Below are 18,081 nucleotides of genomic sequence, written 5' to 3'. Positions count from 1 at the left end.
AGGACATTATTCTGAGTATAATTAGCCAATCACAAAAGGGCAGATATTGTTGTTGTTGTTGTTGTTAAGTGACTTTGAGTTGGTTCCAAATCATAGTTACCCTATATAGGGTTTCCAAGGAGCAGCAGACCAATCTTTCAGTTCAAACCGACCTTGTGGTTTAGTGCATTATCCCACAGCACTACACCAGGGTTTGTAAGAAACCGAATATAAAAAGTCAAATAAGAAAATGTACTCACAGAAATAAATGTCCTTTTAAGGTTACCAAGGAAGAGAGCAAAAGAAGGGTAAATCCATGAGTAGAAGGTAGACATACTCTTGAGTGAATGGAAAGGCAATATATAATAAGGGGGAGGTCAGCACAAAATGATCATGGCAAAGAAAGACTCTAGGAGAGTACAAGAGTTAAAGGCAACAAAGGTAAATACTATTACACAACCCTGCATGACCAACAACAGTAATAATAATCTATGAGTGAAAACGTTTATAGACACATATGCTGAACAGAAGTAGGTAAGAAAGTGAATATAAATGTAGGTTTGGTAAGAGATATTTCTACACGTGTGTATATGAGCCACAGATATATCCATGAGTATATAGTGCTGTAGGATCAGCACTGGACTTTGAACCACAAGGTTCAATCCACCAGTTGCTCCTCAGAAGCCCTATACAGGATTGCTATGAGTTGGAACTGACTCTACAGCATTTGAAAACAACAACATAATAGAATACCGAAGGAGCAGTTATGAAAACTTATTAGCCATAACCAAGCACCTTGAGGGTATGAGTTGCAGGGCCTGGAGTAACGGAACCATAGTCTTGGAGAACACTAAGGTCTCAAAAACAATATTCTGCATCCTACTTTGGTGAGTAGAGACTGGAGTCTTAATAGTTTGCGATCTTAGTTACCATTTAAGGTGCAACTGTTGGTCTCGCCTCTTCCAGAGCAAACAAAAGTGAAAGAAATCAAAGGCACAATTAGCCAATAGGAATAACGGTCCACCTGAGCCACAGCTGTCACATTCCTGGGACCAGAAGAACTAGATGGTGCCTTGCTACCACTGCCAACCACTCTGAAAGGGATCATAATAGGAAGTCCTGGATAGAGGGGGAGAAAAATGTGGAACAAAACTCAAAATCATAAAAAGAGATCTGGAATACTGGTTAAATAGAGGAAGTCCCAAGATTTTAGCCCTTAGATACCCTTCTAGCTGGGCATCGAACTTACCCCTATGGCTCAACTTTGAACACCATGGAGGCATACACTGCTTATAACAACCACATGAGATGAAAATGGCAGCATTTGTCTGGGATTAAAGCTCAGAAGGCAGGAAGGGAAAGAAAAGAGGACAAATGGAAACAGTAAATAGAGAGTAAGTGGGAAGAGTGCTCTTTTATTGTGGGGATTGCAATCAAGGTCATGAATCAAAATGTAGATGAATTATTAAATAGAAAACCAATTTGCTCTATACAATTCCAGCAAAATAATATTTCAAAAAAATTTTAAAGATGTAAGATTATGTAAACCAACAAATATGGCGCTGTGTTATTAGATTAGTAACATATATAGAAGTTATCATATCTCTAAAATAATCTGTTTTTTTTTAAATGTTTTATTGTGAATTATATGATAGTTTACATGGGAAAACATTAGTTTTACATTCATTCTATTGTATATCGTCTCATTGCCATGGTTACAATCCCCTCCACGCAATCCTTCCTAGTACTCCCCAGGTCTTCAGCACACAGTCGCTCTCCCTCTCTGGATCTAAAGTCCCCAGCTGCTCCATCGCTCCACATCATTGTCTCTGCCTCCATCTCAGGCATTGTTGCTTCTCTGGGTAGGGTCCCTCTCTCACCTCTTCTCCATTGTAAACATAATCTATTTTTTAAAGATACTGTTCAGAATTTATATTTAAGATTCTTCTGGGAGAAATGTTATCTATACATCCCAAGGTAATGCTGTCAATTTAGAGCATGACAAAATGATAACCCATATATTTCTGGTAAAAATCTATAAGGTACATATTTATTTGTCAGTACGTTAAAGCTATAGTTGATGGTGTTAAGATCTATTTGTAAGTGTGTTATGTTTTATCTGTAATACTAGATTTGATTTATGACATGTGCAAATTACAAATTCCTAAACCAGCATCATAGTTCTTTGCAAAGTCTATGTTCCTTGAGTTTTATGTTATTTGCTGATTTTCACTTCATTTTATTTCAGAAAAGAGTTAGAGGGCTACAATGGGTAGATTATTAACGTTTCCTCCAAGAGGACTTTTATTTTTGCTTAGTCACATGTGAAATCTTTATTTTCTAATTTCATTAACATTCAACTTTTAGGTTTTCAGAGGATGACTACCTTCAGATTATCACAAATATACAGAGCTGTCCATGGAAACGACAAGCAGAAGAACATGAGAAATTTAGGTAAAAAAAAAAAAAATCATAAATAATGTGGGATAAAAATGTTTTGTGTAGTCAAGATACCCATTGGGTTGTTTAAAGAAAAGTAGAAGAGGCCACCTGACAATCAGAATGATTTCATTCTAATTCTAAGACTCTCCTAGTATTCCTATGAAGTTGTTATTATATTACTGGAATTAACTTTTTAAATTCTAAGTTCAAAAGACAGTTTCGTTGGATGCTTTTTGGATGTTGCCTCTTCTTTGTTGTAGCATTTTTATTTGGTGTGTACAGATATCAGGAGACTTGGTGGTGCAATAGTTAAATGCTCTGCTACTTTCAGAATATGGACGATTCAAACCTACCCATTACTCTGTAGTGGAAAGACCTAGTGATCTGCTTCCATGAAAACTAAAGCCTAGGAAATTCCTGGGGTCAGTTCTACTTTGTCACATGGGGTTGCTGTGAGTCAGAATCGACATGAAGATATCCAAAAGCAACAGCATGGGTATATGTATATATGAATGTATGTTTGTATGTAGATGTTTATCATTGCTAATAATATGTAATAGATTAAAGGATTTTGGAAATAAAAAACAGAAGAAAATTTCATAAACCCCTCACTTTAGAACAAAAATTATTTTTATTTCTACATCTTCTCTTCCAGATTTTCTCATTAGGTTTTTAAATTAGCATCATTAAGGAGCTGGATTTATTCAGAGTAAGCCTTTAACCTGCTAACCAATAGCCTGACAAATCCAGGTTATCAGTTAGTGATTAAAGAGCACTCTGCTGTGTTTGGATAATATGCAGCCTACTTGGCAGGAATATATTTTGTATAAGTAGTATACTGTGAGGGTGCTTAGCAACATTATCTAGTACCTCCCTACCCCAGGAGTGCTGGTGTAGCACTGTGGGTTAATGTGCCAGACAGCAAAGCTGTTTGAACTGCAAGGTCAGTGGTTCAAGCTTACCAGCCTCTCCTTGGAAACCCTATACAGGGTTGCTATGGGTCAGAACCAACTTGATGGTACTTAACAACAACCTCCCTACCCCACCCCTGACACACATACATAGTCTGTGTGCTTACTTGATATAGATTGCTCTGTTTGTATTGCTCACATTCTGATTCTATATTGTGCATCACACACAAGTTTTTATCTTTTACCAAATTATTTTATTACTATCTAGCAATATTTATCTTTGCTTGATCCTAGTTTCAAAGTTCACTTTAAATATCAAGACTTTTAAACAATCTTATTAAAGAGACCTTCCCCAAACCAAATTCATTTCCATAGAGTCGATGCCAGCTCATAACAAACCTCTAGGATGAAGTTGAATTGCCCCATAGCATATCCAAGGCTGTAAATAAATCTTTATGGAGCCAGACTGCCACAGCTTTCACTTCATAGCTCAGTACTTAAGCACTGTGCTACCAGGACCCCTAAAAAGGCCATACTTTAAAACAAAAACAAAAACAAACTCTTAAGGAATACCTGATTTTGTCTACTGTGGGATAACAGCTCTTTCCATTTGCAGGATGTGGTGGCTCTACCTGTCCCTGTTTCAGTCACTGTACACAGATGACCTTGGACCCAATGTCTTTGAATCTGCTGCCAGTATAAAAGGGGTTCTGGTTACCTCCCATTAGGTGAAAGAGTTGACTGCAAGCTAAAAAGTGGTTATCTTTGTCCTGTTGGGTAGATGCTGGATAGTGTAAGTGGTTGATGCATTCTGTTTGTAACCCAAGATGGAAGTTTTGGGTCCATCCACAGGTGTCTTGGAAGTAAAACCTGACCACCTACTATTTTTGAGAAATTAGGCACTGAAAATTCAATCTAGCACAGTTCTACTCTGATACATACATGATCACCATGAATCAGAATTAACATGACAGTTGATAACAGTGAGTATACATGTGGATTATATGTAGGATATTATTAACTTTCCTAACTGTGGCATTTGAGGTTGAGGGGTGGGAAAGGGGATTCCTGTCGGGGGCCTGCCTCGACACGGATGTTTGGTTCACGAGGTGGGGATATCTGGCGGCGATAGGGATAGCAAAAGAGGAGACACAGACACACAACGAGAGAGGCAAAGAGACACCGAAACCAGAGTGGATACATTACTGGTGTCCTGCAGATCCAGCGTTGTAAACATCTGAGCTATAAGGGCGGTAAGATCCCACATAGTAAACATCGTAGCTATGCAGGCAGTACGCACCCCTTACTAGCTAGTCATCAACGCATGCCTAGTCAGCCGTATAGCACACTCTCCAAGCTGTAATGCACACCTGGTTCGGCCTGCGCCTCTGTTTTATTTAGGGGAGGTACTTTACACAAAGCTGGGAGGAACTAAAACAAGGTACAGACTAAGACAAGGAACATTCGTAATATTCCAGACATTCAGGCAACTTTACATTGTACTTAGCAGGTTCTAATCTCAAGCTTCATTAACATACCTTTTAGCACCTAGCCTCAAATAGGGGAAGAAGAAGGAGGATTGGGAGGAGTCCCATTGAGTGACTGCCCAGCCCAGGTTTCTCAGGAAGTGAGACGACTGGGTGAATAGGGCTGCACCTGGAAACACTTTAGGGAGGGTGTCCTTTTGTCCTTAGAACAAAGAACTGGGAAGTAGCCAAACTATTTTTAGTTAATCCTTGGGAGAAAAGCTTTACCTTTGAAAACTTTTACAGTCTCAGCTTCTAGGAAAGTTTCTTACATTTATCTGTGGATATCAAGGTTTTATGTATGAAATTAATAATAAACATAACTGAACAATAAGATGAAAGACAGTTTGCTATGTCTGCTAAGTGGCTAGAGTTTGTTCCTCAGAGCCCTCGGCCTGTACGGTCTGCAACAGGGCCTTGAACTCCTGACCGGGTCTGCACGGTCTGCAACAGATTCCTGTGTAACTATTTCATCTCTAGGATATTTTATGCTACATAGTCCTCAACAAGCTTAGATTGGTGAGATCCTGTTGACTGGAAGACCTTATAGAATGTTCCAGACAGTGGTAACCTATACGAACATAAGGTCAATAGGTGACTTTATATGGATGAGCAGGACAGGCAATAAAGGAAGAGGAAGATACTGAGCGATTGAAGAGCAATCCAAGATGATTAACTAGACTTGATGAGGAGTGACACAATCAATCAAAGTAGTCCAGAAGCCTCTACTTCTGGCTATTTAATTGACTTAGATCCAGACTCCTGAGAATAATACAAAAAATCAGCCAAAGTATATTTAAACCCATTTGAAGGTATTGGAGATCTTCCAAGAGAGTGAGAATTTACAGGACAAGGATCTAGAAGAGGGAAGCCAAGGGAGATGAAGAACACATCTGGGGCTGCTTTCTGTCACAAGGAACTTGTCAATTTCAAAAGCAAAATTATGGCTAAGAAACTGAGGAGTAAGCCAGGCTTTCAGCAGTCATGCAGGACTAGGAACACACTGGAGGTGGGGTCTGCCAAACATGAAGAGGCTTTGGCTCTTTGTAGAACTACACCCTGTGTCTTCATTTCTTAATGTTGCTTTAACAGAAATACCACAAGTGGGTGGTTTTAGCAAACACAGACTTATTTTTGTACTGTTTGTTGTTTTTTAAATGCTGCTGAGTTGGTTGTGAGTCATAACGACCCTGTATAAGGTTTCCAAGGAGCAGCTTGTTGGTTTGAACTGCTAATCTTGTTGTTAGCAGTCCAATGCTTATCCTACAGTGCCACACCACAACAGTTTAGGAGACTAAAAGTCTGAATTTAGGGTGCAGCTCTAGGGGAAGGTTTTCTGTTCTCTGTTGGCTGTAGGATATAGTCCTTGTCTCTATTCAGCTGCTGTTTCTCAATTCCTTGGTGATATTCATGTATGTTCCATAATTCTCCATTTATGGTTCCTTCTCTGTGCCTAATCTATTTTTATATCTCAAAGGCGATTGGCTTAAGAAACTCCCTACAATAATATAGTATCATTAGCATAACTAAGAAAGTCCAGTCTCCAAATGAGATTATCTGCAAATGTATAGGGGCTTCAGGTTTAAAACAGTATTTGGTGGGGTTGGGGGGGAGGGGACACACACAATTCAATCCATAACATTCTAGAAAAGTCCTTCAAAAGAACTGAAGTCCAAATTAGAATTATTTCCACCCTCCATTGGATTTAAGAGACTTTTCCTTACTCTGGATGCATGATGAAAACAGAATGAATCCTCTTTGGAGAAAGGTAGACTCATTTAGAGTCACAAATGTCTCTGCAGGTTTTCACACACAATCGCTGGATCTGTTTGACAATATATATATTGTTAGTTGCTGTCAAATGGGTAATAACTCCGTTTAGAACTATCCCAGAGGGTTTTTTTCACACTAATGTTTCCAAAATGAGCATTCATACCACAGTGTGTTAATCATTGGACTGTTAACCGAAAGGTCAGTAGTTCAAATCTATCACTTCTATGGGAGAAAGACGTGACAATCTGCTTCCATAAAAAATTTACAATTTCGAAAACCCTTTGGAGAAGTTCCAACTCTGCCCTATAAGGTGGAATGAGCTGGAATTAACTCAATGGAAATGGTTTTGATTTTTCAAATCCAATTTTAGGGAAGCAGATCACCAGGCTTTTTTTTTCCCCCTGCAGTATTACTGGGTGGGTTTGAATCACCAACCTTGTAGTTAGCAGTCAAGTGCCAGCCATTTTCATGACCCAGGAAATTCTAAAAAATATATATGTTGTCGTTTTGTTTTTAAGCGCCTTGGAGTCGGGTCTGACTCATAGGGACTATGTATAGTGGTTCTGAAGGACACTTCGTGGGTTTGGAGTGCCAAGTTTGATGTTAGCAGTTCAGTACTTATCCTACAGTGCCACACCTCCCCAAAATACATATGTTCTCTAATAAATGGTTTTTCTTCATTCTCTTCCCTTTCCTTTCTCCTTTTGTTCTCTCCATCCTTCTTTCTTTCTTTTTGAAATGAAAATCAGGAGTCTCCTCATATCCAAGCTGTGCGAGTCACTGCTGCTGAGTATGGTGCATAGAAGTGTGCAGATTGATTGTATGGCAACAGAATAGCCATTTTTACCTTAGCACCATCTCAATATGAAAAGTGCATCAGTAACCATGACGATTACCCAACTGCCTATTTATCTTCAGGGCCAATTTAAGTAAACATCTGGGACTATAACACTTATTGTTTATTGTCATTCAGAAGACCAGTCATGGTGACATTTATTTACTTAAATATTTATTATATTGCAATGTTCTTTTTATGGGTATATTTTAAACTTAGTTATGTAAACTCTTAACAGAACTCTATGCAATTAATTCCTTACAAATACTCCACTTTCCTAAATATTTACTAGTATGGCTGGCCAAATATGGGGAGCCTAGTTTATTTATAAATCTTGACATTATAAAAATATCCCCTGTTATTATGGTTGTCAAGTAGCTGAATAGTTTTGTGTTCCATTTATTTATAGCATTTTGTACAAAGCTGAAGAAAAGTGAAATGTTACCCTTATAACTGTGGTAGTGTTCTTTTAGCAGTGATTGCAAAAATTACATTAAATTTTGAAAACATATGAGAAGTGAATATCTTCTAAATTCATCTGCACCCTGATTGTTGAAGGTTCCAACCATTTAAAAATCCTGGGACTCTTGTGGTCATATGATCCAAAAATAGATCTCTTAAAAGTGATTTATTTTAAATAAATATGCTACTTGATGGGGTGGCACTGTAGGATAAATGCACAGGACCACAAGGTTGGTTTGAACCGCAAGGACGGCTGTTCAAATGCACCAGCCATTCCTTGGGGACCTCAATAAATATATATCCAATTAATGGGTAGAGGGAAATAAAGAGAGATGTAAAATTTTGTTACATCATAGTTTGGACAGACCAGAATTAAAATATAAATACTTATGAATTAGTGTCAAAATGAGTGATTTTGATAACTACAGCAAGATTACTGTGGGATATAATTTCTTGAAATATATATATATATATATATATTTTTTTTTTGGAAAGAGGCATGTTATAGATATCCAGACCCCTGTAAAGATATTTGTAGCAAGGTAACATCATGATGAATTGACTTTTTTTTTTCTTTTTTTAAAAATGTTTTATTATGGATTATGTGATAGTTTACATGGGAGAACATTAGTTTTATGTTCATCCTATCGTATATCGTTTTATTGCTATGGTTACAATCCCCTCCATGCATCATCAACCAACCACAAGTTATACACTACAAGCCTGACCCCCGGTCATCAGCACACAGCTCCTCTCCCTCTCTGTGTCTAAAGTCCCTTAATATATTTTCTTGAAGGACACAGGACAACAGTGGGAGCTTATGAAGTTTTAAGAAAATGGAAAACTGTATTGGTGAGAAAAAGACTAGGAAAGTTGTATGAAAGAATTTTTTTTCATCACAACCAACCACCTGCTCATTCTTTGAAAGTATTAAAGACTGTCCTATAAGAATTTCATTGGGAAACCTTGCTCCACCCACTCTAAAGTAATGATCTTGCCCCTTCAGACTTATTTTTGTTCCCAAACTCAAAGAACATTTAAAAGGAACATGATTTGATCCTTGAATTGACTTTTTAGGTTAAGAACTGTTAGCTGCTGTAGAGTTACACCCAGCTCATGGCAACCCCATGTACAATGGAACAAAACACTGTCTAATCTTGCACTGTCCCCATGATCAGCTGCAGATAAAACTGTTGAGATCCAGAGGATTTTCATTGGCTGATTCTCAGAAGTAGATCACCACAACTTTATTCCCAAAGAAAATATACTGTCAGCCTAATAATCATTTGAGTTGAGGTGGTAGCAGCAGGGGATGAGTAGAGTCAAGGAAGGTAGTGCAGTTAGGGTCTGGTTGTAGAATGGTGACACAGGATGATGACAATCTCATACGTCAAATGGTGACTATGAAAATATCAAGGAAGGACACTTGATTGGGAGCACCTTGGTGGCATGGTTTATTTTATTTATCTTCTATTCTTGAGTCCTGGTGTGGCACAGTAGGATAAGTACTGGGCTGCTAACCCCACAAAGTCAGTGGTTCAAACCCACCATCCACTTCTCAGAAACCGTATATAGTATCACTATGAGTTTGAACTGACTCCACAGCACTTATCAACAACAAACAATTCTAAAGAGCCTGATAACCCAATAAACAGATGTAGTATGCATCACTAAAGAATTGGTAGGGTTTAGTTGCTTATTGACTCCCAGTTTTCTAATTGAAGGAAAAGAAAAATAAAGTAAAAAACAAATGAGAAATTGGGGATCAGATTGGTTGAGATATAACCAATCAACATGACTGATAAATAAAAGGATTTCAAAGGGGAATTGATTTCAAGAAGAGACAGGCTGTGTTTGAGCTGACATCGGAACAGCCAGATACAGAAGGCGATGGCTTAGTCTGGGATATAGATACTAAGAGAAAATTCCCTCTCCCAAAAAAGAAAAGCCACCACAGTTTATGACTGGCACTGTAAGAAAATGGCAGTGGTGGTTACATTGGAGTCAGTCCCACTTCATAGCAACCCTGTATCATTTCCGAGACTGTAAATCTTTATGGGAGCAGAAACCCTCATCTTTCTCCCATGGAACAGCTGGTAGTTTTGAACTGCTGACCTTGAGCTTAGCAGCCCGATTCATAACCACTATGTTAGCAGAGCTCCTCTGTAAGAAAATAAGTCCCTCTGAAATCATATCTTCTTAGCAGCCTTTGTGTTGCCACACTGCTAGTATTTGCCGTCTTTTTATAGTTTCCTCAACTCTTACTTAATCACCATTTACTTGTGAGTAATTGAGAACTTGTAGCCTGTTATTTGAACCAGTCCCTAACTTATGTGGGCATTTACTTTGAAACATGAACAGTTTAACTAGAGAGATTTTTAATCTGAGGCCCATGTCAGTGGTCAGTGGTTTCATAAAGCCTCTTAAATTGTATGTGAGACTTTGTACATGATTCTAGAAGAGGATTCATAATTTTCAACAGATTCTAAAGGAGTCTTTTTTAGGTGCTTTGAAGTTAGTTCCAACCTATAGCGACCTCATGTACAACAGAATGAAAAACTACTCAGTCCTTTGGCACCCTCATAATTGTTGTCATATTTGAGCCCGTTGTTGCAGGCACTGTGCCAACTCATTTCATTGAGGGCCTTCCTCTTTTTTGTTAACCCTCTACTTCACCAAGCATGATGTCCTTCTCCAGGATCTGGTTCCTCCTGATAATACCCAGAGTATGAAAGAGGAAATCTTGATATTGTCACCCTAGGAACATTCTGATTGTAGTTCTTCCAAGACAGATTTGTTCATTCTTCTGTCAGTCCATATTATATTCCATATTCTTCAACAACACTATAAATCAAAAGCATCAATTCTTCAGTATTCCTTATTTATTATCAGCTTTGAAAGAGCATCAAGCATATGAAATGATTGAAAATATCATGGTCAGGTCAGGCACACCTTAGCTTTCAAAGTTATATCTTTGCTCTTGAACACTTTAACAAGGTCTTTTGCAGCAAATTCGTCCAATGCAATATGTCTTTGGATTTCTTGACTGGTGTGCCCATGAGTGTTGATTATGGATTCATGTAAAATCAAATACATAATAATTTCAATATTTTCTCTGTTTATCATGATGTTTCTGATTGATACAGTTGTGAGGATCTTTGTATTGTTTATGTTGAAATGTAATTCATATTGCAGGTTTTCATCTTCATCAGTAAATGCTTCAAGTCCTCTTCATTTTCAGCAAGCATAGTGGCAGCATACAGATTGAATAAGTATGGTGAAATGATATAACCCTAACGCACACTTTTCTGATTTTAAGCCACAAAGTATCCCCTTGTACTGTTTAAACAGTTGCCTAGTGGTCTATGTACAGGCCTTCTGCATGAACATAGTTAAGTGTTCTGGATACTTCACAATGTTGTTCATAATTTGTTATGACCCACAAAGTTTGAATGCCTTTGCCTAGTCAGTAAAACACAGGTATACATCTTTCTGGTATTCACTGTTTTCAGCCCAGCTCTATTTAACATCAGCAATGATACCATTTGTTCATGTCTGTATTCTCCTCAAAGGACTAAAGTGTTCTAAGAACTCTTCCAAATCTGAGGCAGTTTGTTTTCAGATTTGATTGATTCGCCTTTCATTTAGGTATGGTTACCACAAGTTTGTCCCTGGGTGGTATAAACTGTTAACAAGCTTGGATGCTAACTGAAAGGTTTGTGGTTTGACACAACTCACAGGTACCTCAGAATAAAGACCTGGTGAACTATTTCTGAAAAATCAGTCATTGAAGACTCTGTGGGGCACAGTTCTCGGACATACATGGGATCACCATGACTCAGAATCTATCTGATGGCAATTGGTCAATCACCAGTTTAGGTGGAGACTTAGCTCACATTTATCCCTTTTTGCATATTGTTGATGTTGTTGTTTGTGCTGTCAAAACTCTTCCGTCAAATTGGTATAGCCCTATGTACAACAGAACAAAACACTGTCTGGTCCTGCCACCATGTCAATACAGCTCATTCGGGAGGGGGTCTTCCTCTTTTTTGCTGACCCTCCACTTTACCAAGCATGATATCCTTCTCCAGGGACTGGTCCTTCCTGACAACACGTCCAGAGAACAAGGGATGAAGTCTTGCCATCCTTGCTTCTAAGCAGCATTCTAGCTGTACTTCTTCCAAGACAGATTTGTTTGTATTTCTGACAGTCCGTGGTACTTTGAATATTCTTTGCTAACACCATAATTCAAATGCATCAGCTCTTCTACTATCTTTCTTATTCACTGTCCAACTTTCACATGCGCATGAGGCTGTTGAAAATACTATGGATGGGTTAATATGCTGAACTGCAAAGTTGGTTTGAACTGCAAGGTCGGTGGTTCAAGCTTACAAGCCAGTCCTCAGAAACTCTATACAGGGTTACTATGGGTTGGAACCAACTTGACTTAACAACAACAACAATGAGGCTATTGAAAATACTATGGGTTGGGTCAGGTGCATCTAAGTCCTCCAATTAATGTGTTTGCTCTTGAACACTTTAAAGAGGTCTTGTGCAGCAGATTTGCCTAATGCAATATGTTGTTTGATATCTTGACTGCTGCTTCCATGACTGTTGATTGTGGATCCAAGCAAAATGAAGTCTTTGACAACTTCAGTCTTTTCTCCATTTATCATGATATTATTTACTGGTCCAGTTGTGAGGATTTTCATTTACTTTATATTGAGGTACAATCTATACTGAAGATTGTAGTCCTTGATCTTCATTACTAAGTATTTCAAGTTCTCTTCCCTTCCAGTAAGCAAAGTTATGTCATCTGCATATTATTGTTGTTTTTGTTAAGTGCTATGGTTCCCACTCATAACAACCCTGTTTGGATTATCCAGGAGCGACTGATGGGTTTTGAACCACCCAACTTGCAGTTCAAACTGACCTTGCAGTCCATTGTATCATCCTGCTGCACCACACCAGAACTCCCATTGGCATATAGCAGGTTGCTGGAGAATGACTTGGAAATATTGAGAATAACACCAAGATGCTTACATATCCATTAACGCAATAGGATATGCCTCCTGCTCCTCCTTCCACGCTTTCTCTGCTTCACCCTTGATGCCTCTGGAAACTTCTGGTAAGCAGGTTTTCTCCCAAGCAGAAGAACTTTGAGCTTCAGTAATTAGTCTTAGATTCCCTAGGTAACTTGCATGGTAATTACTGTATTAGCTTTCTTGAATGGTTTGCTAATGTAAAAAAAAAAACTGTATTCATTTGTGTAACCAATTAGGGGAAACTAATAGGTACACAAGCAATCCTGTTTAATTTTCATTTTACTTTTCAGAAATACCTTCACAATTACTTGTTTTTCAGTTTCTTTTGAATCCTCTAATACCATTGGGTTTGGTAGACTTGGTTGGAATGCAAGATGCTGAGTATTATTATTAATCACATATTTACTGAAAACTTAGTGGCAGAAAACACTGTTATGTAATAGCACACTTTTTTTTTTTTAAGACTCATACAAATGAGATACTCTTCAAATTACCTGTAAAAACAAGTATTTTGTACTTGTTATTTGTTGTTGTTAAGTGCCAATGAGTCAGTTCTGACTCATAGCGAACCTATATAGGATTTCCAAGGAGCGGTTTGTGAGCTTGAACTGTTGATGTTGCTGTTCAAACTGACCTTGCAGTCCAGTACATTAACCCACAGTGCCACACCAGTACTCAGATAGCAATTATTTTGCTATAGATACTCGCTCTAGGGAAGCAATTTTATTAAATCTCAAATTGTCCCCACTGGTTTGATTAAAGTTTCCTTTATCTTCCTTTTGTGTTAAATATATGAGGAGGCTTCAAAAAGTTAGTGGGAAAATTCTGTTATCTTTTAATGCCATTTTTTCACAATTTTTTTTAAGCCTGTTCATATATAAATAAAATTCTCATTATATATTAGTAGATTCACTGATATGTCTAAAATAATAGTGATAAATAATAATAGAAGTCAATATCTTACTTTTATTTTATTTGAACTCCTTGGAAAACATGTTGTTGTTGTTGTTGTTAAGTTCCATTGAGTCTGTTCTGATTCAGAGAGACCTTGTATAGTGTTTCCTTGGTGAGTTTGAACCTTCAGCCTTGTGGTTAGAAGTCCAGTACTTATCCTACAGAACCACATGCCATTTATATTATTAAGGCAATGCCACTTAATGGTTTAGCTTTGTGATAGGATATAAATTCGACAAGTAAATGCATGGATAAATTAATATTTTGTGAAAAAAAATCGTAACAATGGGTAACCAAACTTAATTTAACCACCGACATTTTCAGTTATCTTCTGGAATATTTCTCCAAAAGCAATAGTTATGGTTTGATTTGGAAACTTACATTTTTCAAGCTTACAACCCCCACCCCTTAGTCATCCAGCATGTATTGAACATTATTATATTCCAGGCATTTTGTTCTATAGCATAGATTTCTTGGTGGGAAGCAAAAGTCATCCCTATTAGGAATTTTTTCTGATTATGTAAGTCAACTGTTTCCCTCCTCCCCAGACATATTTTTAACTGTTTACTGTTTAGGATTCATACTGAGTGAGTCTGAGGATGGCTGTAGGCAATACATATATTAACTTCAGAAACTGGGTATATTTTATGATAGGTGTTTTGGGTCAGTTGTCAGGTTGAAAGAGCATCAAGACCATTTCTCACTGTTAATATCCTGTTATATCATCTTCTATTTGTCAAGTCTGTGCATTTAGAAAAGCAGCAAAAACCACACCATGGCATCATTTCTGCCATATTTAATAATAAAAACTAGCTTTTGTACCTTCAGGGACTATTTCCCTTCCTTATCTTCAGAATATAAACTTTGCCATTAAAAAATGCATCAGGTTCATCTGGGAGTCACTGGTTCTAAATTTTATTTCAAAACTTATCTCCCAAGTGTTTTTCAGTATTAATTATATTGCTTCTGGCTCTCATGTCAGATAAGCCTCTTTCTAGGCTGCCCTGTCTTTCAAACATCTCTGCCCCTCATTATATTGTGTGCAGTGTCTTCATTACTACATTACATTGCTTCAGCACTGGTATGATATCCAAGTATATAGATTTTTCTTTACCGTTTCAATATTGCTCCTTCGCTTCTCAGGTTTTATTTCAATTGACTTTCTTTCTTCTGCTTTGATAATCACATTCCTTTCTATTTTATTTTATCTTGGTTAGTTCTGTATTCTACTCAACTATATGAACTGACAGTTCATATACTTAGAATAAAATCAGTGCACACAGTACTCACTAGGGGGGGAAAACAGTCATCTGGGTTGCTGACTGAATATGGTCTTTGTGAATTCTCTCTCCTTAAACAGAAACTTGTAATTGAGCTTACTTTAAACATTGAGTTATATAGCCTTCTTGGAAATTTCTATGACTTCCAGGTAATAAAGCAGAATTTTGGATGGGATGATACATACCTAGGATCAACCCTTAGCAAAATTGTAAAGTATGTAAACCCCCCCCACCAAAAAAAAAAAAAAAATCCACTGCCATCAATTCGATTTGGACTCATAGGGTTTCTGAAACTGTACATCTTTATGGGATCAGACAGCCTTATGTCTCACCCATGGAACATCTGGTGGGTTTGAACTGCCAACCTTACAGTTAGCAGCCCAATGCCTAATCCACAGTGTCACCTGCGGGTTCATTCATTGAGTTTATATTTTAGGATGTATTGAGCAGCCAGCTGCTCTGTGCAGGTGCATGGGCGTACTTCCATCTACCTTTCCTGACCTTCTGTAAGTTGTCTTAGCTACTCTCCTGCTCTCTCATCTCAGGATTCATGAATGCTATGTCAGGTCTCTGTGTTCATAAATGTTCTCTCCCTCACCCTTCCTCTAAATGCTTTGACTCTATGTCAGACTTCAGCTGACATGTGATATATTAATTCATGCTAAAATGTGAGTAGTTAATGGGCTGGTTCTGGAAAGAAAGGAAGCACACAGAAATTTAGTGAGTACCTACCATTATGCTTGACACATTCAAAACAATTTTCTCCTTTTGTCTTCATAGCAAATTTTTTAAAAAGTTTTTATTGTGAGGTTTATGTGGGAGAACATCTGCTTTAAACACATCCCATCGTATTTCGTTTCATTGCAATGATTACAATCCCCTCCATGCATCATCAAATAACCAAAGGGTACATCACACAGGCCCACCCACCACCTCCCAGCCACCAGCACACAGCCCTTCTCCTCCCTGAGTCCAGTGTCCCCAGCCACTCCATCTGTCCGTGTCATTGCCTCTGCCTCTGTCCCTGGCGTCTCTGCCTCTCTGGGTAGGGTTCTGCTCTCGGTTCTTCTCACTTGATGGTCCCAGTGACCTCTGCTCTTGGGCTGCAAAATCAATCACTCCCCTCTTTTTGTCAAAACACGTCTTCCTCTGTATTTCCTACTGTCACAGTCAGTCCTCATGGCAATTATTCACTATTTATACCACAAGAGTCTTATCCTCATTTCCTTTTGCCAGACCGGTCCCAACAGATTGGAAATCATTCAGTGGTGATTCTACCTTCCCCTGCCCCATCTGGAACTAGGCTCCCTCTTGGAAGCTTAGAAGCCAGTCACTAATTGCCTTTACAGCAATCTCTTCCCCCCTCCCCCACCCATTTTTGGTAGCCAATGTCTAAGTTGCCCATCCCTGTCAACCCTGTGTACCAAGGGGGTGGGAATGATCCTCACTGTAAAGATTTGTTCCCTTTTTTGAGCTACTACATCCATAAGTATAGGTAAAGTTCATCAAATAGTAGTGAGTTACATTTTTTTCCCCCCTCTTCTTTCTTCTTCTAGTTGAGTTCTGATCATCCAGCCGTCGAAGCCAGGTCAGTTGGGTACTATCTGCAAGTATGGGTGTTCTTGTGCATCTCCCCTCACTTCATATCAGCTGGACGCTTCACTGTCCACTCTAGTCCTCTGTGGCCATCTCACTGCCTCTGGGCCAAGAAGTCCCCAGGTCTTGCCATATTGCTGGCTATCCAGTCTCCCCCCAGGTTCATAAGGATCTATTGAATGTGGTCAGGCTTAGCTCTCAACTTCATTGCTGTTTTTTCTCCCTTTTCCCCTTATCGATAACTAGCGTTGTCACCAGCCAGACCACGTGCCTGCTCATGTATTCCCCTTGAGTCTCAGTCTTGGAAGGGGGTTTGCTCTGATGGGTCCTGACCCCTTGCTTTTATGGTTCCCAGGCAAACAGCTTACTTGTTCTTCTAGTAATCAATCAGACTGCCTTATTGTTTTGGATTTTTCCTTTCATGGAGTATCTTCTGTTTTTCTAGCCGCTCCAGGCTGGTCTACTTGTCCTTTCCAGTGGAAATTTCCTACCTCAGTAGATTCTGGATTCACCTATGGTCTTGTGCAATATAAAGGCTCCACAGGAAGCCTCTTTCACTGGGCAACTTCTAGCCCCTTTAAGGTATTCCAATCAGTTATAGGCTGAAGACAGACTTACAGGCTTTCTGTAGTGATGATTCTGGCTATTTTTTTCTCCCCCTCTCAAGTGTCTATTTTACAATGGTAGGCAAAGGAAACCAAGATTCAAAAGACAGCCAAGCATTTTAACATTATTTCCCTCTTTTACCCCTCAAACCATGCCTCAATCCCTGTATCCCAGAGCCCTGTTGTTCCAAGGTTATACATACATCATCATTTACCTCTGTCCCACTTAGCCTATGGAAACCTGATTAACTGTTCTCCCATCAGCCTTGTTCTTCCATTCCCCTCCCCCTTCTTGTGTATTGATCCCCTGACCCCACCCCCACCCCCACCCTACATCCAACCTGTTCTGTGTCTATTCCTTACCCTGTGCTCTATCTTCCTTTTCCTCCCTTCCCTCCTCTCATTTCAAACGTCCTGGTGATCAGCAAATATATATATTTTTTTCACCTTTTATTCTTTTTCTAACTCTTTTACAATAATGGTCCTATGTAGTATTTCTCCTTTTGTGACTGACTAATTTCACTCAGCATAATGTCCTCAAGGTTCAGCCATGTTATGCAGTGGCTTGCAGCTTCCTTGTTCTTCAAGGTAGCACAGTATTCCATTGTGTGTATGTACCATAGTTTGTATAGCCATTCTTCAATTGATGGGGACTTAGGTTGTCTCCATCTTT

At 38.7% G+C, this 18,081-nt stretch overlaps 1 protein-coding gene across 1 annotated transcript in view; it reads left to right on the top strand.

Annotated features, from left to right (window-relative positions):
• The window catches only part of ST8SIA6 (ST8 alpha-N-acetyl-neuraminide alpha-2,8-sialyltransferase 6), a gene marked incomplete at its 5' end in the record, with an annotated part of 125,414 nt that overhangs the window by 36,531 nt on the left and 70,802 nt on the right, over positions 1-18,081 (top strand). Inside the window, one exon of the mRNA XM_006872617.1 lies at positions 2,347-2,433. Within this exon, the coding sequence (XP_006872679.1) occupies positions 2,347-2,433 (87 nt within the window). The remainder of the gene's footprint in view (positions 1-2,346; positions 2,434-18,081) is intronic.

This window comes from Chrysochloris asiatica, unplaced genomic scaffold, assembly GCF_000296735.1.
Source record: "Chrysochloris asiatica unplaced genomic scaffold, ChrAsi1.0 scaffold00206, whole genome shotgun sequence".
Classification (NCBI taxonomy): Eukaryota; Metazoa; Chordata; class Mammalia; order Afrosoricida; family Chrysochloridae; genus Chrysochloris; species Chrysochloris asiatica.
The sequence above is the reverse complement of the archived record's forward strand: the minus strand, read 5'-3'. Positions and strand labels throughout refer to the sequence as shown.